The sequence below is a fragment of the Synchiropus splendidus genome, chromosome 7 (genome assembly GCF_027744825.2).
Source record: "Synchiropus splendidus isolate RoL2022-P1 chromosome 7, RoL_Sspl_1.0, whole genome shotgun sequence".
Taxonomy (NCBI): domain Eukaryota; kingdom Metazoa; phylum Chordata; class Actinopteri; order Syngnathiformes; family Callionymidae; genus Synchiropus; species Synchiropus splendidus.
The window spans coordinates 18,343,395-18,365,778 of NC_071340.1; the positions used below are offsets into that span (position 1 = coordinate 18,343,395).

At 45.6% G+C, this 22,384-nt stretch overlaps 4 protein-coding genes and 2 non-coding genes across 8 annotated transcripts; 1 reads left to right on the top strand and 5 right to left on the bottom strand.

Moving 5' to 3' along the window:
- Nucleotides 1-377: 377 nt before the first annotated feature.
- LOC128762461 (oocyte zinc finger protein XlCOF6.1-like) lies at nucleotides 378-3,075 on the bottom strand. Its single transcript, XM_053870754.1, has 2 exons — nucleotides 2,866-3,075; nucleotides 378-2,341 (listed from the first exon to the last, which is right to left on the bottom strand). The coding sequence occupies exons 1-2, from the start codon at nucleotides 2,930-2,932 to the stop codon at nucleotides 1,062-1,064; spliced, it is 1,347 nt and encodes a 448-aa protein (XP_053726729.1). The 5' UTR covers nucleotides 2,933-3,075; the 3' UTR covers nucleotides 378-1,061.
- Nucleotides 3,076-3,372: 297 nt separating this feature from the next.
- On the bottom strand, nucleotides 3,373-6,946 carry LOC128762469 (gastrula zinc finger protein XlCGF17.1-like). Of its 3 annotated transcripts, XM_053870768.1 has the most exons (3): nucleotides 6,804-6,920; nucleotides 6,058-6,102; nucleotides 3,373-5,955 (listed from the first exon to the last, which is right to left on the bottom strand). In XM_053870768.1, the coding sequence occupies exon 3, from the start codon at nucleotides 5,738-5,740 to the stop codon at nucleotides 4,703-4,705; it is 1,038 nt and encodes a 345-aa protein (XP_053726743.1). In that variant the 5' UTR covers nucleotides 5,741-5,955; nucleotides 6,058-6,102; nucleotides 6,804-6,920; the 3' UTR covers nucleotides 3,373-4,702. The 3 variants fall into 3 exon arrangements, with proteins under 3 accessions (XP_053726743.1, XP_053726742.1, XP_053726744.1); XM_053870767.1 differs by lacking the exon at nucleotides 6,058-6,102 and having other exon boundaries at nucleotides 6,804-6,946; XM_053870769.1 differs by lacking the exon at nucleotides 6,058-6,102 and having other exon boundaries at nucleotides 3,373-5,947; nucleotides 6,804-6,928.
- On the bottom strand, nucleotides 4,144-4,225 carry trnas-gcu (transfer RNA serine (anticodon GCU)). The gene has a single exon. It is a non-coding gene; the product is annotated as a tRNA-Ser (tRNA).
- Nucleotides 6,947-7,863: 917 nt separating the features above from the next.
- Nucleotides 7,864-14,647, bottom strand: LOC128762535 (oocyte zinc finger protein XlCOF6.1-like). Its single transcript, XM_053870848.1, has 3 exons — nucleotides 14,473-14,647; nucleotides 12,477-13,307; nucleotides 7,864-8,936 (listed from the first exon to the last, which is right to left on the bottom strand). The coding sequence occupies exons 1-3, from the start codon at nucleotides 14,489-14,491 to the stop codon at nucleotides 8,440-8,442; spliced, it is 1,347 nt and encodes a 448-aa protein (XP_053726823.1). The 5' UTR covers nucleotides 14,492-14,647; the 3' UTR covers nucleotides 7,864-8,439.
- Nucleotides 10,570-10,651, top strand: trnas-gcu (transfer RNA serine (anticodon GCU)). Its single transcript has one exon. It is a non-coding gene; the product is annotated as a tRNA-Ser (tRNA).
- A 3,134-nt stretch (nucleotides 14,648-17,781) lies between the features above and the next one.
- On the bottom strand, nucleotides 17,782-22,317 carry LOC128762474 (zinc finger protein 32-like). The gene is made up of 2 exons (XM_053870776.1): nucleotides 22,072-22,317; nucleotides 17,782-20,331 (listed from the first exon to the last, which is right to left on the bottom strand). Exons 1-2 carry the CDS (start codon nucleotides 22,301-22,303, stop codon nucleotides 19,319-19,321), a joined length of 1,245 nt encoding a protein of 414 aa, XP_053726751.1. The 5' UTR covers nucleotides 22,304-22,317; the 3' UTR covers nucleotides 17,782-19,318.
- Nucleotides 22,318-22,384: the final 67 nt, after the last annotated feature.

The following is a 22,384-nucleotide window of genomic DNA, read 5'->3' on the forward strand; positions in this document are numbered from 1 at the left end:
AGCTCACGTCAGCTCAACTCCTGCGGAAGCACTCATGAGCGGCAAGACCCCTGTGGCAAAGAATGTGCGGCCAAACCTCAGTTGACCTGCCACATGTCTGTCACACCTGCAGCCTCTGCTGGCGACTCGTTCACAGGTGAGGGAGCTTGACACCGTACACTCGTACACAGATAATCATTTAACTCTAACTCAAATCTAAATGATTCCACGACACATTTCTTGTCCTTCCTCAGAACTCAACCAGATCCAGCATCCAACTTCATCCAGGCGGGGACACCTCCACACCACTTTCAGAAGAGTGGAGAGTGGGCACCGCTGATCCAAACATTTCTCCTGAGCTGTAAGCAATACTCCAAAATTCAGGGGGCGTGGTCCATTTTTTCACCATTATTAAAATGGGGTGGGGCTACACAGGTGCAAATTATGTAAGTTCATTGTCAAGACAAAACACTTCTGAATGAAGTTTATTTTATGCATGCTTGCGGCCCCTGTAACCTCTGACTTTTATTTCACTTAACCTACACTTACGCTTACTCTTACTGTACTCTCCTGTTACTTCATACTCTTGAGAGATGAAACAAGTATCTGCGTTGTTGTGGCAGTGGGCGGAGGGGGATACCATCCAAAACTAGTTGGAAGAGAATGCCTCACTGCCTCAATGCCTTCACTGATCCCACTGAGCCCTCACAGCCACAAGAAAATGTCTCTTCCATCTTTGTGTCTCAGGTCTGAGCTGCACAGCTTCTATTATTCATGTATCATGTACAGGTTTGTGGACTGCAAACCAAGATAAACACAGAACACATATGTGATGAACAAAGGGCCGTCGAATACAACAGAGCAACTGAGCTCAATAAAATGCCATGGAAGCAAACTGGTTGGTGTTTGAATAAATCGTTAAATGAACGAAAGATTAAAGGTCAAACAATGAATCAATGTTTTCTGAATCAACATGAAGGCACTACTGTGAGTGAGTTATGAGCTGAGTAAATGGAAGCTGAACCATAAATCGTGCACAGGCAGAATGAATCTGTCTACCTGCTGGCCACAAACTTCATGGGTCACTTTGAGTCATTTCCCTCAGTCTGAGTGGCAGGCAGAACCTGGGCGATGTGGCTCTTCAGGTGATACTTTAGGTTTCCACGATGAGCAAAGCATTTTCCACACTCATTGCAGCTGAACGGTTTTTCCCCTGTATGGCTCTTCATGTGAGACTTCAGATTCACCTGGTGAGTGAAACATTTCCCACATTCAGAACAGCTGTACGGTTTCTCTCCTGTGTGACTTTTCATGTGCGACTTCATGTTCCCATGGTGAGCGAAGGTCTTCCCACATTCTGGGCAGCTGAAGGGTTTCTCACCAGTGTGCTGTCTCATGTGAATCTTCAGGCTTCCATTTTCTGTAAAACATTTTCCACAAACTGGGCAGCGAAAAGGTTTCTCTCCTGTGTGGCTCTTCATGTGTGACTTCATACTCCCTCTATGAGTAAAGGATTTTCCACACTGTGAGCAGGCATATGGTCTCTCTCCAGTGTGAGTTCTGATGTGGATCTTGAGACTGGCGTTCCCGTTGAAATATTTCCCACACTCAGCACACTTGAACTGCTTCTCCTCCTTGATATGGGCTGGAAGAATTAAGGGGTACAACTGTTCACAAACTGGTTGGTCCCCGATGTGTCTCTTCATGTGAGATGTCAAATTTCCGCGAAGAGAGAAACATTTAGCACACAAAGAGCAGCGGAAGGGTTTCTCTCCTGTGTGCGTTGCCATGTGAGAATTTAGCGCTCCTTTCTGTGTGAATGTCTTCCCACACTCTGGGCAGCAGAACGGTCTCTCTCCTGTGTGGATTCTCATGTGAGAATTCAGATTCCCCCTTTCTGAAAAAGACTTTCCACAGACTGGGCATGACAAGTCTTTCTGCACTCTGCAGCTCCTCTTGTGCAGACTCAGTCCAGACTTGGTGTTGCAGAGCTTCCCACACTCAGAACAGACCAGTGAATTCTCATGGGCCTCAGTTCTGGTGGGAACATTGGGATCCTCCACTGAGTTTGAAGCTGACAGAGTGCTGCTGGTTCCCCTCCATTCTTCACTGTCATCCGTGTCAGAACCAGAGGAGCGCGGCCACTCCAAGTTGCTGACTGCTTCCAGGTCTCCAGGCTCATGTCCTTCTGCTTTAACATGTTGGAGGTCCCTGTCCTCCACCTTCACCACGACAATATCAAGTGGAAACTTGCTGACAATCTCTTCCTCCTCTTCCTCTTTAACACATGGGGGTTCTGGTTCCTCCTGGTCAGGACTTGAACTGTGCTCTGGCTGCTCTTCCTCACTCAGAGGCTGGACGTCTGGAGACACACATACTGGAGTCACAGCACAATCTCGAGTGTCAGAAGAGGTTCGACAACGACACACAAATCTGAATGTCGGGAGAGATTTAGAGCTTTAGAGCAAGGTGGTCACGTGCGAGTGGAAGTATAGAACTCTCCCATATTTATCTCTCTCGGTCAAAAGCAGCACCAGCCCAGCCCTCTGAGGACCGGCTTGGATATCCCCTGGTATATGGTCACGTGACCTCAGGTCCTTGATTCAATTGCCAACGTAATACTCGAAGGGAAAACGTCTCAAAATACAGTCTAAATTGTCATCAATCAAATGTAGGTTTTCCCTGTAGTAGCTGTGGCACATCGGTAGGTGGCGCCGTTGCTCGGTGCTGACGGCTCCGTAAGGCAAGACTTGACAGTGGTGAAGTTGACGTCCAACGTCTGGACTTTTTGACGTTTAGAGACAGTACCGAACCATTGAACACTGACCCGTGACTTGGAGCGTCGATCCCGAACCCGGTCAGACAGACACCCACGAGCGTGTTTACCTGCTCTCACGGTCAACATGACGTCAAGCCGGGGACTCAGCGAAGAAACCCGCAAGGATCCTCTCATTTACTGGAGCAGCGGAGAGTCGATGTGAAGAAACCTCACCCAGCCATCGTGCTAACCGGAAGCCACGCTCACCCGAAACTACAGAATAAATAATAATTATCGCGCCATGCGTCTTTCTCTGAGTTGAAGTGGTTTAAATTAATACGAAAATGTCCTAACATGTATTATATAATGACGAGTCAACGAGCCTTTCGTGGGTTACGTTCGTTTTTTTATTCGGAGAGACGGAAGCTGACGCTGTACGCCACACGGGTCACGTGACGCGGCTGTCCGCCCACAAGTTCGGTTATGTGTTTTAAAACTTGTTTTAAACAACATTCTTAACAGAGGACAAACCACACGCAAATGTAGACGTTTTTTTTTTTATGAAAACGTCCAACATGGCGGTGTTTCCCGCGATAATTAGACGTTTTAAACCCCTTTCAACTCTTACCAACCATTTCAGTGGCTTCAAAATAGTGTCGCTGATTTGTAAATAGAATTCTTTATTTTCTCTTATCTTCCATTTGTTATTTCGAATTGAATGAAAACAGTAGTGATCCAAGATTTTTTTTCTCTGGGAGCTTCTCTCTCCGGGACGGTGTTCTGGTGAGGTCCTGCAGACTCGTGACTGCTGTAAGTAGTCTCTCACATCCCGGGTGTGGTCGAGCTGGTCCTTCAGCTGGTGATGTCAGGACCCTGAGTGGGAGGTACTTTGTCATGATGGGCGTTGCTCATCACCTGGCTTGAAAGCTCTTGCCCAGCAGTGTTTTGATCACTCGGTTTGATCGTGACTGTTCTGCCCGGTTATTATTTTGCTTGGCTTCTTCTTCATTTTGATCTCATTGCTGCCTCCTTCCCATCCTCCTCCAAAACATGCCATTATGCTTCTCTCAGTTGATCCTACAAACACTGAGTACACAGATCACCTCTTGGTTTCCCAGAGATCAAACCGAGGACCTATCAGCACCTACTTTCTTATCCAAGGTTAAGGTTCCATCACATGATGTGATACACTATCCAGAATCAAGATCGTAACACAATTGAATGAAAGTTTTGTTCATGAAAGTGAAGTAAAGACAACACAGACGAAAGTCAACAGCTGCAGCAGGAGGAGGTCAACTTGGTAATCAATGCTGTTCAGACTTTGCTTTCAATGTGAAGACTTGAGAGGCGGTGACATCATTATTTAATTGGCGGTTTGCTTGTACAGATAAAACACAATGACTCAACGACGAGGATGGGATTCGAACCCATGCGTGCAGAGCACAATGGATTAGCAGTCCATCGCCTTAACCACTCGGCCACCTCGTCAGTCTGTGCAGTTCACTTTCACAGCCAGAGCGAAGGCCGAGTGACAGTGAGACAATCTCTGTGAGCAGAAACACCAGGTTGTTGGTGACAGCCTCACCATCGTCAGAGGTAACTAAAGCAAGTGACGGTAACCTCCAGAGTTTGTTCGACACCAGGTCTGGAAACATGAGGCAATTTTATTCAGCAGTTCCGGAGATGATGGAAACTTTTTTAGGGTTCGAGTTTTTCTTCTGTGCTACTCAGTTTCATCTCTTCACTCTCAGTTCAACCCCTGCACACACTCATACGGCAGCACAGGGCAGGAAGTGTGGTGCATGTGGGTAGTGCCGAGACCAGTTCAGGTGAAAAATCTTCACGTTCAAGCTCAAAGTTTCGAGTTCTGGTGACACATGAACTCAGACAGACAGCAGTAAACCAGGAGAATAAAACAGCCAGTTTTTCTTCTACAACTTCCCGTCTCAAGATACTGAGCGATCGTCATTCATCTTGCTCATCAGAGTCCTCTCCCCACTCAAGTCCTGACACGAGTGATAGCATCGTTGACGACGCGGTGGAGGCAACACTCTCGGTTCTGTGAGTCCACATATGTCTCTTCAGATTACTTGAAGAAATATAACGTTTCCCACACTCTGAGCAGGAGTGCGGTTTCTCTCCAGTGTGAAGTTTGAGGTGAGACTTTAGATTTGCCCTCTGAGTAAAGAGTTTTCCACATACCGGACAACTGTATGGTTTTTCTCCTGTGTGATTTCTCATGTGAAGTTTAAGACCGCTGCTCTGTGTAAAACATTTGCCACATTCTGAACAACTATACGGTTTCTCCCCGGTGTGATACCTCATGTGAAGCTTCAGACCACAGCTCTGTGTAAAACATTTACCACATTCTGAACAGCTGTATGGTTTCTCCCCCGTGTGATTTCTCATGTGCAGTTTGAGACCGCCACTGTGTGTAAAACATTTTCCACATAGGGAGCATGTGTACGGTTTTTCTCCAGTGTGTCTCCTCATGTGTGAGGTCAGATTTCCTTTCTGAGTGAAACGCCTGTTACACACTGAACAACCAAAGAGTTTCTCTTCTGAGTGACCTTCCATGTGACAGTTTAGAACCTTTTGTTGAGCAAAGCATTTCCCACATTGTGAGCAAGAGAACGGTTTCTCTCCGGTGTGACTTCTCATGTGGGTCTTCAGACTTCCTTTCTGAGTGAAACATTTCCCACAGATGGCACAGCTAAACGGTCTCTTAACTGAAGATGTTGCAGTGTTTCCCATAGGAAAACATTCCCCACTATCCTTTTGCCCTGCGCAGGTTTTTTGGTGCCAAGTCAGCCCCCTCTTTGCGGCAAAGACCCTCTGGCACCCGGAGCAGGTCAGCGACTCTTCATCATCTCTCTTCTCAGGGACAGAAGTCTCCCTCCAATCTTCACTGTCATCTGTGTCAGACCCTGATGAGAGCGACCTCTGCAGGTCAGAGTGTAGATCTGAGTAGCTGTCTGGACAGTCGTCCTCTTCAGTTTTCATGTGTTGGGTTGAGAAGCTGGTTGCAGGCTCCTCCTCGCTCTGATGAAGCTGCGAGGACTGAGTTTCATCCTCTTCATTCTTCACGACAACCACATTGAAGGCAAAGTTTGTGACCTCTTCCTCCTCCTCTTCCTCTTTAATGTGTGGAGGTTCTGCTTCCTTCTGGTTCAGACTGGAGATCCACTCCTGCTGCTCCTCTTTCACCTGCTGGAGACCTGCAGACACAGGCTGAAATTACGACACGATCTGAGCACCGATCTGCCACCTTCTTCTCACTGAGAGGTGAAAAGTTTCACAGGAAAACAAGTTAAACTCACGTCATTTTTTTCCCTCTGAATGTGTCACAACAGACTGTGACATCTCTGGCAGAGGAGTTGCATGCAGAGAAACAACACATTCATTCAACGTTAGTGTTGTAGTCTAGACCACCTGACTGTGACCAGACTGGATACAGAGGCACAAGTCTATTGTACAGAGGCACAAGTCTATTATAGCCAGATAGACACAGACATTTGTTGCCTCTTCCAGGTAGGTGGTGTTATCAAAGGTGTTGGTTTGTTCGTCTGTCTGAGCACAAAACTACTTGAAGGGACTTGGATGAAACTACCAGGAAGTATGTGAAGGAATGTTTCAGGAGTGACTGGGCTCTAGGTTCGTACTGCAAAAGAAAGACGTTGGAAGACGTTTTCTCAAAACACACCAAGACTGAAATGCTTGCAGTGGAACAAAGCAGTGGTCTGCTCTGTATTCGGTTTGACAACACTGTCAAACATGAAGTGACACTGAAAACAAGTGATTCTCAGCAGAGTGTGATGTGACTCACATCGTTACGGTCCATCATTGACGACAGCACATATCAAACACATTACCACAATGCATTGCGCCCTACTCGGAGCCGAATATTGCTGGTTCTCGGTGTGTGTGTGTGTATGTGTGGATTGAGGTGATCCACGCCACAGGCTTACCAGTCCAAGTCAAATTGTTTACGTGCGCGGTTTCTTTCATGAACGAGGGATGTGCTCAGATCAAACATCCCGGACATTTGAAGTGTGTGGTTTGTTACCGTCTGCCATTGTTGACGCGCGTTCTAGAAGGATCCTCGACGGGAGAAACCGGATCAAATCCCCCTTCCTCAGCTGGACTCTCGTCCTGAAGCAGCAGTCGAACCAAACACCCTCAGACGCCGAGTACAACCAAGCTACTGAACGTACTCGTCCTGTCGCATGGCGATGACGTCACATTATATCGTTCCGCCTGTTTTTAAACCCTTTTCTATGATTAAATGAAAAGTGAAATTAGGATTTTATATCATAAACATGAAATATTCACAGGATGAACACTGAGACTGTTTTGGTTTGTCTGGTTGGCTGAATGACGCAACACCCGAACCGGAAGAAGCCTAACGCCGTCCTGAAGCGGAAGCCCGGTTGAGCTTGCAATAGAGAAAAATAACGGCGATGTATTAGTTTGTTGTCAATAACAATATAATCGGTGGTCCACAAACGCATTTTAAGAAGTCACAAAAGATTTCTTAAAAATGACTACGATAATGATTGACCCGGCTCAGCCAATCAGGTCTCGTTCCTCCTGCTGACACGTCACATTCGCGAGTTTGTTTTATTTTGTTCTCAGCTAAATGAATGGGGGTGAGGCTGCTCAGAAGATGTTCATTTGAAAATTAATAAAATGGATATGTAACCAATTTGTACGTGGCTTGCTTTTCATGATATTATAAACTATGATTTCATCATGTTAACGATCGTCTAGCAGCGTTATGGTTTCAGCAATGATTCTCCCTAAAGGCTTAGGGTGTGGCCAGCGATTATCTCTGAATCTATTTCTTTGATTCAGTGAGCAGGAATGAGGATGCTGAGTTTAAATGTGTTTGGGCTTGAAGATGCGACAAGGATGGGATTCGAACCCTCGGGAGGAGAGCACAATGGATTAGCAGTGGCTGTGAGTGTGCTGTACATCTCCAAACCTGCAACGCAAGTCAGGTGTCCGAGTTTGTTTTCCCTGAGTAGAAAGGCTCTACACCATCTCGAACACAGTACGTTCATGCCCTGTCGGAAGTTCTTTATTGATTTCAACGCTGAGTTTCATTAGATTAGCTTAGCCTTTATTATCAGCAAAGGTTTATGTTAAGGTGACAGAAGTTCTTCACAGCCTCATCAGATGAAGACAGACCAACATAAACCAGCAGAGTGAAACACCAGTAATTTAAAACAAGTTCCAGTGTTAAAAGACACGGCTGTGTGACTGACATCATCATGCTCCTCAGAGTCCTCTCCTCGCTCAAGTCCTCACACGGGGGGGGCGGCATCTTTGGTTTCTCTCTGTCACATTAAACACTTAAGACAGGACCTTTCATTCAGGACTTGCATGACCTCCACTTTTGGCCTCCCTGGTTGACCTGCCAAAGTGGTGTGTGACCCGGTCCGACACAGAGCATGCAGGTAGTGGTGAAGACTGACCCCCAGAAATGACCTCTGACCTTGCCTGGTGTGTTCTGGTCTGCTGAAACTCTTGACTGAACTGACAGCAGTGTGTGTAGAGATGTGAAAAAAGTGACTAAATTAAAGCAGATTCAGTGTATCTAAACAAACTCTGGAGGTTTAATGCGAACAGAGCTTTGACAAGACATGACCTCAGTTTCATCTGGAGTTCCAGAACAAAGTTTGGTAGGAGGATCACAGCAGTTACTCGACAGCTGAAACATCTTCTTCTGCATCGTGACTTCGGCGGTGTCGGTCCAGTGTCCGGCTGTGATAGAAACCCTTCCCACATTGGGAGCAAGTGTATGGTTTCTCTTCCAGGTGTGTCCTCATGTGGTCGAACAGATGCTGCCTCTGCACAAAACACTTGCCGCACTCCGAACACCAGAAGGGTTTCTCTCCTGTGTGAGTTCTAATGTGTCGGTTCAGAGTTTCTCTCACGGCGAAAGACTTGGCGCACATGGAGCAACTAAACGGCTTCTCCCCAGTGTGAGTCCTCAGGTGCAGGAGCAGATTGCCTTTGCGTGTGAAGGACTTGCCGCACTCTGTGCAGCAAAACGGTTTCTCCCCAGTGTGGATTCTCATGTGATAGAGCAGGTTTCCGCTCCGTGTGAAGCACTTTCCGCACTCTGAGCAGGTGAAGGGTTTCTCCCCTGAGTGAGTGCGTATGTGACTGTTGAGGGATCCTTTCTGCGTGAAAGACTTTTCACAAATGGAGCAGGTGAATGACTTTTCTCTGCTGGTCGTCGTCTGAGTTTGTCTCGCCTCAGCGAGGCACTCCTCGTCAGAGTCGTCTTTCTTCTCAGGGTTTGAATCGGACTCAGAGTCCTGAGTAATGGTCCAGTCTTCAACACCGTCAGTGTCAGATCCAGAAGACAGTGACCTCCGGTGGCTAGTAAGTAGATCCAGATTTGAGCAGCGGGCTATTTCTGATCCTCCACCAGCTTCTGTTTTCATGTGCTGAGTGGAGCTGTTGGTTGGAGGGTCCTCCTCTCCCTGATGAAGCTGTGAGGGCTGAGCTTCATCGGTCCCAACCTGCACTACAACGATTCTGAAGGGAAACCTGCTGACCTCTTCCTCCTCCTCTTCTTCTTTAATGAGTGTAGGTTCTTGTTCCTCCTGGTCCAGACTGGGGCTCCGCTCCTGTTGCTCAGTTTTCACTCTGACCTGCTGGACTCCTGTAGAGACACAAACACACTTGTGATAGTTAAAAGTGATTGACTTAGCATCCTGGTTTGTTCAGATGTGGTTCCGATCTATGAGAGAGGAAACCACTGCTTTAGTTGCGTCTACCTCAGGGCTCCCACTAGTGTCTCAACAGAGCAGCACATGACACAATGTATTTCTTCACCACGTGACAAACAAGCTTGAGCACAAGTCACACTCAGAGCGTGGCATGAAGCGCATGACCCTGGCTGAGTGATTGAGCGAGGTGAGGCTTCATACATCAAACACTAGCTTTTGATGTGCAGATGTATTTTGAGCCCACATCTGAAACACCAGACTATAAAACCACACTGTCATCTTGCATTGCTTGATCCTCAACTGTTCACACACACGCTTACTTGTATCAGTCTGACCCGGTGGATTATTCCACTTTCAGTGTTGAGGCTCTTTTCATGGGCTTAGACGCGAAACCAAAATCAGCCAGTGGGGAGGTCAAAAAATACTTCAGTGACTTTTTCATTTGAGATGTTAAAGAAACGACCGTGACTGTCTGATCAAGTCCCCCTGACGGCCAGTTTCCAACGGGAGTGGAGTTTCTCAGAAGAAATAAATGGCTTTGAAGCCATCAATTGCTGAAGTGGTCACTCGTGCACCGCTTCAAGTTGGAGCAGAGAGGAAGGTGCAGACAGGAAACCAGCCATGAAAAGTGACTTGAATGTGGAAACCTCATACTGACAAAACAGCAGAGCAGGAACATCCCAGCATGGGCTGCAGCTCCGCACGTTTTGCGTTGTGATTAGCTCCACACATCTGTCTGTCCGGTGAGCTGATTTATGACCCGCTCAGTCTCTGCTGTGAAACACAGACAAGGCACCGTGAGGGGATCCAGAAGGGCCTTTGCTTTATGGTCTTAGTTCTAAACAGTTTCATTCAAGAAAACATTTAATACTGACATCACTAGTTACCGAGACTCGGTGATGATTTCATTTGTTGGATCCATGCATCTGACTTGGACACGTGATCTAAGTTTGTAAGTTCAGCGCTGTACGCGACTGTATTCTTAACCCAATTTGTTTTATGTATTTCGTTTGAACCGCTACTGGATGATACATACGTCGCTCACGTTCCGAAAATTGGGGGTGACTAGAAGCACCCACTGGCCTCACGGACGAGGTGGCCGAGTGGTTAAGGCGATGGACTGCTAATCCATTGTGCTCTGCACGCGTGGGTTCGAATCCCATCCTCGTCGTTTTTTGTTCGGAACAGGCAGAGGATTGTGGGAACTGTTGCTGATACAGAAGTCGCTCGTCTAATTCTGACGTCAGGAGCAGCTCGAATTTCTCACGCTGGTACTTGGACATTACGTTTCAACATTCCAGGACGACACCGAGTGGCCGAGGAGCGCTGATGTTTATTCCATAACCCGAAGGCACGAACAGAAGGTTCCCCAAGAACCTTCCAGCACCCTCCTGATGTTTTAGTCGATTCACTTTAAAGGCCCTGCTGGAGCTGAGACAGATCACGTGACTCCAGGAGCCAGCGGTGGCTAAGATGGCGGCAGAAAAGTGAAAACTTTTCTCCTCTGAGCGACAGACAGCGACTCCCGTGACTTCAACAGGTCGATAGTTGGCAGTTGGACTCCAGCCCCGCCACCTCATAGGTTCCCTGTGACGGAGTGTTTACCGTCTCGAGCCGTCAGCATCCCTGCTGCCTCAGGAGGACCCACGGCGAGAGTAACGGAGCAGACCACCTCCGCCGACGAGAGCGCCTCTGAAGAATGCTCGCAAGCTTCACCACGACCTACTGAGGAGGACCGCAAATCCAGACTGTTGCTGCTGAGACGCCGACGACACACACACCGGACACAATCGCCACTTCCGGATCGCGCCTTTCAAAATAAATTCACGTAAATCAAAACGTCATCTGACTTGTTCAAATTTGTGAACGTGAGGAGGATGTACTATTTCTTAAGACCAGAATCAACCAAGAAACGTCCCATTGGGAGACAACTGTGAAAGGTGCCACAGCAACACAAAAATAATATTAAAATAGATAATTATTTGAAGGAATAAAATATGCTTGTATGTAACTGTAACAACAGAAAAGAAAACATGCTTACAAAAATAGAACTCTTGTTCTAAGCCACAGAAAATAGATGGAAAGTCAGACTATGATCTCAAACATGAATAAAGCCAAAGTCAAAACAACAGCACAGCAGGAGAGTCCCGTTTCTGGTTCCGTCCATTCTTCCAGGTGGATTAACAATCAAAGTAGGGTGACATCAAAGATCAGCTCTTCTTGCCAGTCAGGACGATGGTCAGACCCACAGATGAGTGGCCTCTCCATCGACCATGATGTTGGTTGACGATTTGAAATGAGCGTAAAGAAGAGGAGGAAGAGAAGCAGCAGAGGTGGAGGTAGCTGCTCTCTCAACTTCGTTACCTGACTAACACCACTAACGAGCACTGTAGGAGTTTCTGGGGACAAGCAAGAACCAACTCCTGCCCTTTTGACCTGACCTCGGATCGGGGTGTGTGGGTGTGTGGAAGCAGAATATTGAAGCAAGATCAGGCTGGCTGCCCTCTCAGACACCAAAATCTCATCTGTCATCACGCTGCTTTGCTTACAATAGGAGCAAAAGTGAAGAGCAAAGAGATGAAGGAAATAAGCATGTGTGTGAGTTGTTCCATGACAAAGCACTAGGAAAACATCGGATGGTATGAAGACTTTAATCCAAATGACATCACACATGAGTGATACTGTTTTTAGCACAATATTTGGCACAAAACATATATATGTTTTAGTTATTCTTTTATCTATGCTCTAAAGTGGACACTGCATGGTCTGTATCTAGTCTTCCTCAACAAAAGCAAATTATAAATGTAGGGATTATCTTTGTGAAAGGCTGCTGTCCTCGCACGACCCAGATAAGACAAGTTATGTGGTTTCACTTTGTTTCTGAGGACTGGAAGACAGGAAGCGGATCAAAAACGGCTGCTTTTGTGGGTCGTGTGAGGGGGTATCCACTGTGTGACTTCGTTTATGTCTGTCCAGGGTTTTCATGTCGTAAAACCCTTTGCCACACTCAGAGCAGCTGAAAGGTTTCTCACCCAGGTGGGTTTTCAGGTGTCCAAGCAGATGCTGCCTCTGCACAAAGCATTTTCCGCACTCCGAGCAGCAGTAGGGTTTCTCCCCCGTGTGAGTCCTAATGTGTCTTTTCAGGGTGTCTCTCACTGTGAAAGCCTTACCGCACTCTGAACAGCTGAAGGGTTTTTCTCCTGTGTGAGTTCTCAGGTGATAATGCAGATTTCCTCGGCGGTTAAAGCACTTTCCACACTCAGAGCAGCTGAAAGGTTTCTCGCCTGTGTGATTTCTCATGTGTGTCATCAAAGATCCTTTCTGAGTGAAGCGCTTTCCACAAATGGAGCAGGAGAATGATTGTTCTCCAGTGCAGGACTTCTTGTGGAGGATCAGTCCGGTCCTGGAGGAGCAGCATTTACCACATCCGGAGCAGACCAGGTTGTTATCATCGCCTCTCTTCTCGCTTGACGAGTTGGAACACGACTGTACGTTGTTGGCTTCCCTCCACTCTTCACTGTCTTCTGTGTCAGACTCAAAAATGCGTGACCTCTGGTGGCTAGAGTGCAGAAGTGGATCGGGACCCAGGTAGCTGGTCGGTTCTGGTTCCCCAGAGTCTTCTCCATCAGCTTCTGTTTTCATGTGTTGAGCTGAGCTGCTGGAGGACTGGGCCTCTTCTTCTACCTGCACCACAACTATATTGAAAGGGAACTTGGTGACATCATCCTCCTCCTCTTCCTCTTTAATGTGTGGAGGTTCTGGATCTTCCTGGTCCAGAGTGGGGCTCCACTCACGGCGCTCTTCTTTCACCAGCAGCTGCTGGACATCTGCAGAGACACAAACACACTCACATTAATAACAGATATTGAACTGATGATTTAGAACCACAGTAGCAAAAGTAGTGCGTGGACCAACTGATGGACTTATATCCAACTGTGAATGTAGAGCTAAACGTGGACAGTGTTGTGAGTCAGCTGGAGCCGTGTCTCAGTGAACTGAAGTCACTGCCTCGGCTCATGTCACCTTACAATACTACCAGACAACAGAGTACTGTTCACTGAGCAACACTATAATGATGCGCAGTGCGGTGAACACAGATGTGCCGACGATGTGCTAGTCACCAATACAAGATTGATATCTTTGTTAGATGTTCCAAATGCAAAGCAAGAATCAACTCCAAACTTCAATGTACTGTTCAATGTACAGTATGTAAAGTGCGTCGATTGTTTTTGTCAGCAAGTCACACACACAAAGATTCTGTCCCGGTACCGATCAAAGAAGCTGGTCCTCATCATCACTCTCTTGTGTTTTTCACAAGAGAAAAACACAAGAGAGTCTTTGAGGGATGAAATACCTGTACAAATACTGATCACTTCACTCATCTGCTTGAGTGATCAGCTGGTGGTGAACTGATCCATCCTTTCCTTCGTGTCAGATGATTCTGGACACCAAGAGCCAATAGAAAAGGTTCTACCACCAGAATCACTTTCTCAGATTAAATGTATCATCTAATTATTTGGATCACAGTTGATTTACACCGTGCAGCAGCACAAGACAAACAAGAGACACAAGACAGATAAAATAAAAAATATTATGATTTAAAACAATATAAACAAATAAAGAAGGCTCAGTTAAGTGTTACATATACTTAGCAATTTTTAAGAGTTCAGATGAGGAGAGTTAATTTATTAAAATTAGCTTGAGGTAACAGCCAAATACATCGTTATTTCGGCTTACGCCGTGTGGTTTGGTTTTGAGTTTTTCGCTCCTGGGAAGTCTGTTTTAAGTTTCCTTTAAAAAACACAGGTTAGAGTCACGTGACCACAGGGACGGACTGCAAAATGGCCGATGAAAACAGACGTTTGTTTTCGTTTTAATCATGAAACCGCGATCCAGAATATTAACCTGCCTCGTTATTTAATTCATCAACATTATATTTTCAGAAAAAAAACATCACCGGCGCGAACTTTGCTTAATGCGCGTCTTCTTTACCTTCCTTCGTTGTTAGCATCTCAAACGACGTGTTCGGAGGATCCACGACGACAGTGCGTGGAGTAAAACTCTCCTCCTCCGTCGTGGAGTCTGGAGGGAGAAACCCAGCTGAAGAAAAGCTGCCTAACTCACTGAAATCTTCCCCGAGCTAGATACACTTGTGCCACCGCAGAGAGCTCAATGACGCAGCCGGAAAGACAACCAACTTCCGCTTTACCTACCAAAATAATAAGATCCCGTTTCAGCCCTAGGCAATGAAGGCACTTCGAACATAACGAGCTCATTCACATAATAAAATATTTGTTCTCAGTCCATTTATGTATAGCATCGGCTATTAAAGGACGCTAACGCTTCATGATTTGCATCATTCGAACTATTGTCTCTTATTCTGAAGGGATCTATTGGTTATCCCCCCCCCCCCCCCCCCCCCCAGAAAAAATGAAGAAAATAATAAAAAATGTGGAAATCAGGATACGAAAAGCGCACTGGCTCTACGGGAGTTTCTGACGAAGAAAACCCCCGTCCCTTTAAATGATGAAAATGGAATAAAAAGGGCAGTTGTTGATGAAACTCCACCAGCTTTGTGCAGGACTGAAAAACTTTCCCCCATATCGTGTTTTCACGTGCTCTTTCAGTGATCCCTTCACCGTGAAACATTTTCCTTCCACACACGGAGTGAAAGTGAAAAAGTGTGACACCGCTTCTAGCGTAACCGAGCTTCTTATTAGTCGTATGAGTCAGAAATGATCAGGATCAAGTTAGTTTCAACACAGCAGCAGCAAACCTAACACCACACTCTTCAGTCAGAGTTACTTCCTCCTTCGGGACTTTCAAAATAAAGCCACCGGAACATGGATATGATCGACAGCCTATGTTTAAGAAAATACCTTATACTAGCAAACAGCATGGTGGCCCTGGATAAGGGCTCATCTGTGAACTTCGGTTCTGAAGCCAGCAGGACGTCTTCAGTCCAGATGCTCCAGCAGTTTGTCAACAACTGTCTGGCCGCTGTGGCCAAGTGGTCCAACGAACCGTGTTGGAGGACGAAGTGAGCCGCCGGTGGAGATGCTTGTGAAAGAAAAACTTCCTGAACAACAGCAGTGGTGTGCCAAATTGACGGAACCTGGACCTCCAGCCAGCAGCTCAACTCAACCCATTAAAACAGAAAGAGATGACTTTGGATCTAAATCTACTGTCAGTCAACACCGACACTGATGACTGCGAAGACTGGAGGAACACGAGAAACACTCCATCGGGTTCTTGCTTTTTGGAAAATGATGATGCCCCTAAAAGCACTGTGTTGATGCTGAAGACTCAGCAGCACAATAATGCTGAAGACAAATGACTGCTCTGTTGGTGGAATAAAACGTGTTTCTCATTTTCTGACCTGACTTGGTACAAAACATCTGCGAAGGAGAACGACGTTTTCTTGCTCAGTTTGTGAAAAAAGCTTCTCTATCAAAGGAGCTTCATTGAAACACCCAAAGATTCACATGGGAGAAAAGCTCTTCTTTTGCGTGGTCTGTGGTAAAGGTTTCATGACAGAGGCGAAATGAAGATCCACGTGAGAATCCACACCAGGAGAACCCGTTTTCCTGCTCAGAATGGTACAATCACACCACGCTCCTGAAGAGACACATGGGGGGGAAAAAACGTACAGATGTTCTGAATGTGGAAAACGGTTTACTCTGAGGAGTAGTCTGAAGAAGCACATGATGGTTTCACACATCCTGCCTCCAGAGGAAGAGCCCTGAGAGCTTCCTGTTACCAATCGGCACCATCTGTTCTTGAAATCAGTCATGTCTCACAGCTCTCTGGCTCAACTGAACTATCTCCAAACCTTCCGTGCTGAAGGTTTTACAGAACAGTCAGCCATTGAAATGATTACAAACAAAGGCGAGGTTTTCGGTCTGAACACAGTCGAGCCATTTGTTTCCCACTTCTTTGCTTGAAACCAGACTCTTTAAAACGACAACCAACAGTTTCACCTAAACTCTGATAAAAAGACAGTGGAACAAAGCATCTTCGGTCTGACTGTCTAACGCAACAATATTCCGATGTGAGGTTGTGTGTATACTAGATTATTTCAGAGATTACACAGGCACATTTAATCTTGCCACTCTGTTAGAGGTTTGAGGCATCACCACAGTTTTTCATCAAAGACGTTTTCACTCCAGTGTTCCATCTTCATCTTCTTTGTTGTCGCCGGTTTGTTTGCACTTGCTGGCATTACTCTATAGAGAGGTAGAAACTCTTGACTTTTCTCCACATGTCCTTCCTGGATGATCATTTCCCCTCTGCTGCAAACGATAAACAGCTGCTCATTACGTGATGCACAAAATGACAGCTGCTGAGGGAATGCAGTGCAACAGTCTGATCTGGTCTCACATAACCATATTTCATCTTGACGTGAAGATCCCAGAACCCTGAGATGGTAACATGGACAACCAGCACCCACTAAACAAAGTAGCAGTAGATGGTAGGGAAGCGCACATGTAACTCACAGAAAATCACTGAAATAAGTTGAGTCTCTCCTGGATGATTGAGCTTCTCTCTGTGAGAGTCCAGAAAGAGAAACCCTCCAAAGCTGGTGAGCAGCAGTCAGTGGAGAGCTTTGTCTTATGACTCAGCTCTCTTCAACACCGACATACTCCTCCTTCCAGTTGACCATCTCCATCCTTCACTTGCATGTGAACAAGACTCCAAGATACTCAACCGGGACATCTCCCTTTTCCCACTAAGATTCATGGTTTCAGTCTTATGTGTGTCACCCCGGCTGGTTTGCCTCCTTCCTGCCATCTGGTGTTCAAGGTTCTCCCGAAGACCTTCCTCCAGTTTCCCCACCAATCAGCTGCAGCCCTGAGATTTTCTCCCAGTAGCTGCTCTGCAGTAGCAGTTTGTCCTTTAATTTCAGAGGCACATTTGCGTCTGATGTTTTTGTTGATCACCGTCATGTTTCTTATGTTCAGCACTTTCTTATAAGCTCATTATGATTATGCAATTACTTTTCTTTCTCATGAATAACATCTGTTCATTAAGCAACTTTAACTGAAACCACTCTCTGTTCCATTACATCCCTTTCCCACTTATGATGGCTTGTAATAGGTCACCATTTTGACAAGACTTTTGGAGTCAGTCAGTCTACCGGTTGACCTGCACCGAATGAAGACATCTGGATCGAGTCAGGTTTCATGGATATGCAAGCAGTATGTAGTATTATTCACAATGTTTTATTTTACAAAAAAAATGCTTACATTTTTAAAGCACTGTGAAAAAATGTATGTAGGCACACACAGATAGTTTCACACACTCCCTGGTGTCCTGCCAGTTCTGAACATTACATACATGGTTGATATGAACTTCATGCATGTCCCAATGTAAAATAGTATCTTAAACAAGTAAAAGACTTCCAGTGTAACAAACATTTGGTGCAGCAATTCCTCTCAAGTTTCTTCAGTTGCCCTACATTGGGACATTCTCCTCCATGAGGCATGTTTCTGTGAGCTTTTCTCTTCCTCTTTCTGTTTTGCGCTTCAGTTTCAAGTTTGACCGTGCGACTTCACATTCCTGTAAAGGATTTTATGCTCTCTGGGCAGCCAAACGGTCTCCTCCGGATTCATCCTTGTGTGACTCTTTAGACTTGCAACATAAACCAAGGTTCAAAACTGCAGAGCTGGTGACTCCTCCTGAAGGTGCAAAAATTAGTCCAAGGGAAATAAAAATCTAACTTGCATCTTAACATCTTCTTACAAATAAAGTTTAAAATTTCTTTTCCCTGATTTCTGCCACAGGAAATAGAAAAATGATACATGACAACATAAATATACATATTACTGCATTATGCGCAAGCAATAACGAAAAAAGTAGAGTTAACAAGAAACGTCCGTCAGCAAAACCTTTTTTCAGTGGAGATTATCCATGGCCCTGAACGATGAGTGAGAGTTCATATTTGTCATCTAGTGTTCCTCTTTTTTCTGCATTTCTCCACTCACTGCCACTCAGTCTTACAGTGGTTACAGATGGTCAAACTGAACAAGTAATACCATGTTATACACACACCGAGGTCCAATGTCATCCCACATAAAGCGCACCGATTGCAACCAGTCTGTCCCAGTAGAAATGCCATCGCAGCAGCTAGTTTGGTAGCGATCAGTGTGCTTTACGCTAGTGCACATTGATGGAAGACACGGCTGGAACTGGAGAGAATCTCAAACATTCAACCGCCTTTACATACTGCCATGCACCGCTGTTGCAGGCCGGCGCACATGTGCGGTTGTGAGGGTTGATTCCATTTCTTACATCTTGCACAAGAGAGCTGTGAAAATGGGCTTCCTGTGTAGCACAAGGTCTTGCCACTGGCTCATTTACCACAAATGCCTCAGATGTCTTCATCATCACAGCGGCCTCTAGCTTCACTTTCCCTCCTCGCTGTCATCCCCGCAAAGGTTTTACAACTTTTTTTTGAGATACCTTGTTGCAACTGCAACTCATTCCTCTTCAGCTCATCTTTGCGCTAACCGCAGATCACTATACTGTCAGCAAACATCATGGTCCTCTATATCTTGTCCTGTCTGCTCTTCACAATGGCAATCAAGAAGAGATGATCCTCCTCTCAACCTGAATCCGCTCATCACTTTTACATTCACTCCGCAGAGTCTCACTATACAAATAAGCATAAATGTCATGTAAAGTATATAAAAATGTCTAATCACTAATTATTTATTGTCAACTTGTCTTAATAATTTCAAGTACATTGACCTACTGAGCGTACAAACCTTGATGTGCTTGGCTGAATGACTATCCTGTTACCAGCTTCATGACTCTTGATCTTGTTTGTTTCGTCAGACTAATTCCGGTCTTCTCCTTGATCATGACTGAGCATGTGTTTTCTCAAATAGCCCTTGTCAGGGAAATTCTTGCCACACTTTGAGCAGCTGAACGGTTTGTTCCTGGTGTGAGTTCTCATGTGAACATTCAGGGTTCCTCTTCCAGTGAAAGACTTACCACATTCTGAGCATCTAAACGGTTTCTCTCCTGTGTGACTGATCATGTGGGTCTTCAGGAGGGTACACTGGTTGAAACATTTGCCACATACCGAACAGCTATATGGTTTCTCCCCTGTGTGAATCCTCATGTGGATCTTCAAGTTTGACCGCTCAATGAAACGCTTCCCACACACAGAACAGCTGTAAGGTTTCTCTCCCGTATGAATTCTCATGTGGACCTTCAGCTTCCCCCTCTCTATGAAACGTTTACTACACACCGTGCAGAAGAATGGTCTCTCTCCAGTGTGTATCTTCATGTGTTTTTTCAAAACACTTCTCTTGTTAAAACTTTTCCTACAAAACGAGCAAGTGAACGTGACTTCTCCAGTGCACATTCTTTTGTGCATACTTAGCCCAGACTTGGATGTACATATTCTCCCGCATCCAGGACAGGTGAGTGAAGTGTCATTAGTGTCACCTCTTTTCTTATACAAATGGCGTTTTGAAGTCACTGTGGTGTCACTGGTTTCCCTCCAGTGACTGCTGTCATCAGTATCGGACTCAGAAGAGAGTGAATGCTCTTCTTCTGGAACTTGACGGACTGTGGTCAATATCTCGGGGGCTGCAGCTGCTGCTACTTGGTCAGACCTTGCCATCAGATGCTGAGTTGAAATGCTGCTTGCAGGCTCTTCTATTTCTGCTTGAGGAAGGTTCAGGGGCTGAGTTACGACTCCATCATCTCCAATCTTCACAATGACAAAATTTAATTCTTCCTCAGTGGCAGGTACGGGTGCAGATCCAGTCTGTTGTACAGAGGAACTCCACTCATGCTGCTCAGGATGAAACTCCTCAGTATTGGCCAGCTGTTGCACATCTGCAGAGAAACACATCATTAGAGGAGTTTGGAGGAGGAGGAGGAGGAGGACAATGGCTGGGTTTCCATCTCTCACGCTGAATCAACTTTCCTGTGCCTCAAAAGTGATTCATAAACTGTCCAGTTTGATTATTGAGTATGTTTTCCTACCGTGTGGAATACAGTTGGTTGTTTGGACCAGAGTATAAACCAGACTTCTCAATGAGGCGCCAAGTTTGAGGGTCTTCCATCAATTAAGGCCTCAATTCTATGAGAATCTCTTCCATATTTAAGCAAAAGCATAACAGATCAGCTAAACCAAAGTGGATTTGAATTATGAATCGAATTCGGCCTGACGAATCTCATCTGAATCAATAACCTAGTCTGAGTAGAAGGATGTGACAAGCACAAGTCTGACCAGCAGGGCTCGCTAAAGTTAGTTGTATTTTTCCAAATTTCATTTTTCCCCATTTTGATTTGTAGGAATCCTATTTTCATAACTCAATCACATGTGTCGGTACTAAAATGTTTACAAATGAAAATACATTTAATGAGGTGAGAATATAAACAACACAATTTTCCTGAATGATGCATCATACAGTACATCAAACAAGAAACATTTTAAATTCCTTCAAAAGTAAGTGAGATTGGTTAGTCTCCAGGTTACCTGACACACAAAGACTTCAAGCCAAAAAGTAGGCTAGGAATGAATGGTGGTAGTGAATGAACACTCTGAACAACAGAAGGGGCTTTAAATAATAATGATAACAAAATGCTTTCCAATTTGAGTTCGTTCGTCGGTTTTAAATCTGTTATTCGATGTTCTGACAGCTCAGTAACAAAAAATATACATCTTTGTGCACAAAACATAGAGAAATGTCCAGGTAACAAAATGTGAAACATACAGGAATAAGCTCTGTGTGCAGAGCACAGATATGTTGCGTTCTCGTATAAGCACTTTGAAGTTAAACATATTTGTTTGCACACAGTTCTGATTTTCATTGAAATAAATGAACGTTCATTTCAATTCTCCAATACATTAGAGATATATTGCAGACATTCCAATGGTTACTTGACAAATAATGCGACTGTGTTGTAACTATTAAATCGCATAGGTTCGTGATTGATAAACTGCATACATTTCTGTCAATATTTCTTCTGATACACAGATTAAAATGGACCGAGTGAATGACAGGTCTTATGTCTGCCCCTTATTCCCACGTTACCTATTTTTGAATGGAAGCAACAGCGGAACTATAGTTCACTGATCCTCGAGGCGGCTTTTGTTGACGAATGTACAAAAGCTCACTCAAGAGAACACGTTTTTCCCAGCTATTGTTTTTTCTCGTTTGTCTATGTTCCGAATGTTTACGCTTGATCCCCTCGAAGTGACGCTAAAGTCCTTTCACATTCTTACTGTAAACCTCGTTGTTTTGGTTTTACTTGTGCTCACGTGTTGGGCGCGTGCTCGCCATCGCAGCGCCACACAATCACACAAACACGTTTCGAAGCTACACACAAACTTGTCACTGTTATGTTTTTTGTTTGTGCGTCTTTTAGGTGTCTTCAGGTGTAGCAGCTCGTCTTTTCATCTCGAGGGGAGTCGCACATCGTGAACGTTACAAAGTTGTGGTAACTCTAGTCTGCCTTTCCAGGTTGGGTGGGGGCGGGGGGTGCAGGAGACTGGACGCTGCTCGGGTTCGGGCTGGTACCAGTGGGCTGATAGAGATCACCGTTGTGTCCGGAGCCGGAGGTACGAACCTCTCATCTGCAGAAGAACCGCGGGCTTCAGGAGCCCGTCCAACTGTTTCCGCTGGCGGTCCACCTCTTCTTCCAACCCGGACACGGTGAGCTCGAACACTTGGAAGATTTCTCGAGCAGCGGCGGCCAGGCGATCGTTGACGTACTGTCGGAGAGTCTGGACTGATGACATCCTATTGTCGTCAGAACCGACTGCGATCTCGACCAACGCTTCCTTCCTCAGAGAGGCCATGTTGCTCGAGTAGCGTGGTGTTACCTTGTTTAGAACCCGACTAAGTCGGTACGTAGTTCCGCTCAGTTCCGTGACGTTCTC

Coding starts and splice junctions, on each gene's coding strand:
- LOC128762461 (XM_053870754.1), bottom strand. CDS start 2,932: ATGAGAGGATCCTTGCGGGTTTCTTCGCTGAGTCCCCGGCTTGACGTC. Junction 2,342..2,865: donor CATGTTGACCGTGAGAGCAG/GTAAACACGCTC, acceptor GTGTGTCTCCAG/ACGTCCAGCCTCTGAGTGAG.
- LOC128762535 (XM_053870848.1), bottom strand. Junction 8,937..12,476: donor CTGCTCTGAGTGTGGCAAAG/GGTTTTACGACA, acceptor TTTGTGAAAAGT/CTTTCACGCAGAAAGGATCC.
- LOC128762474 (XM_053870776.1), bottom strand. CDS start 22,303: ATGGCCTCTCTGAGGAAGGAAGCGTTGGTCGAGATCGCAGTCGGTTCT. Junction 20,332..22,071: donor GGTTCTTCTGCAGATGAGAG/GTTCGTACCTCC, acceptor GTTTCTCTGCAG/ATGTGCAACAGCTGGCCAAT.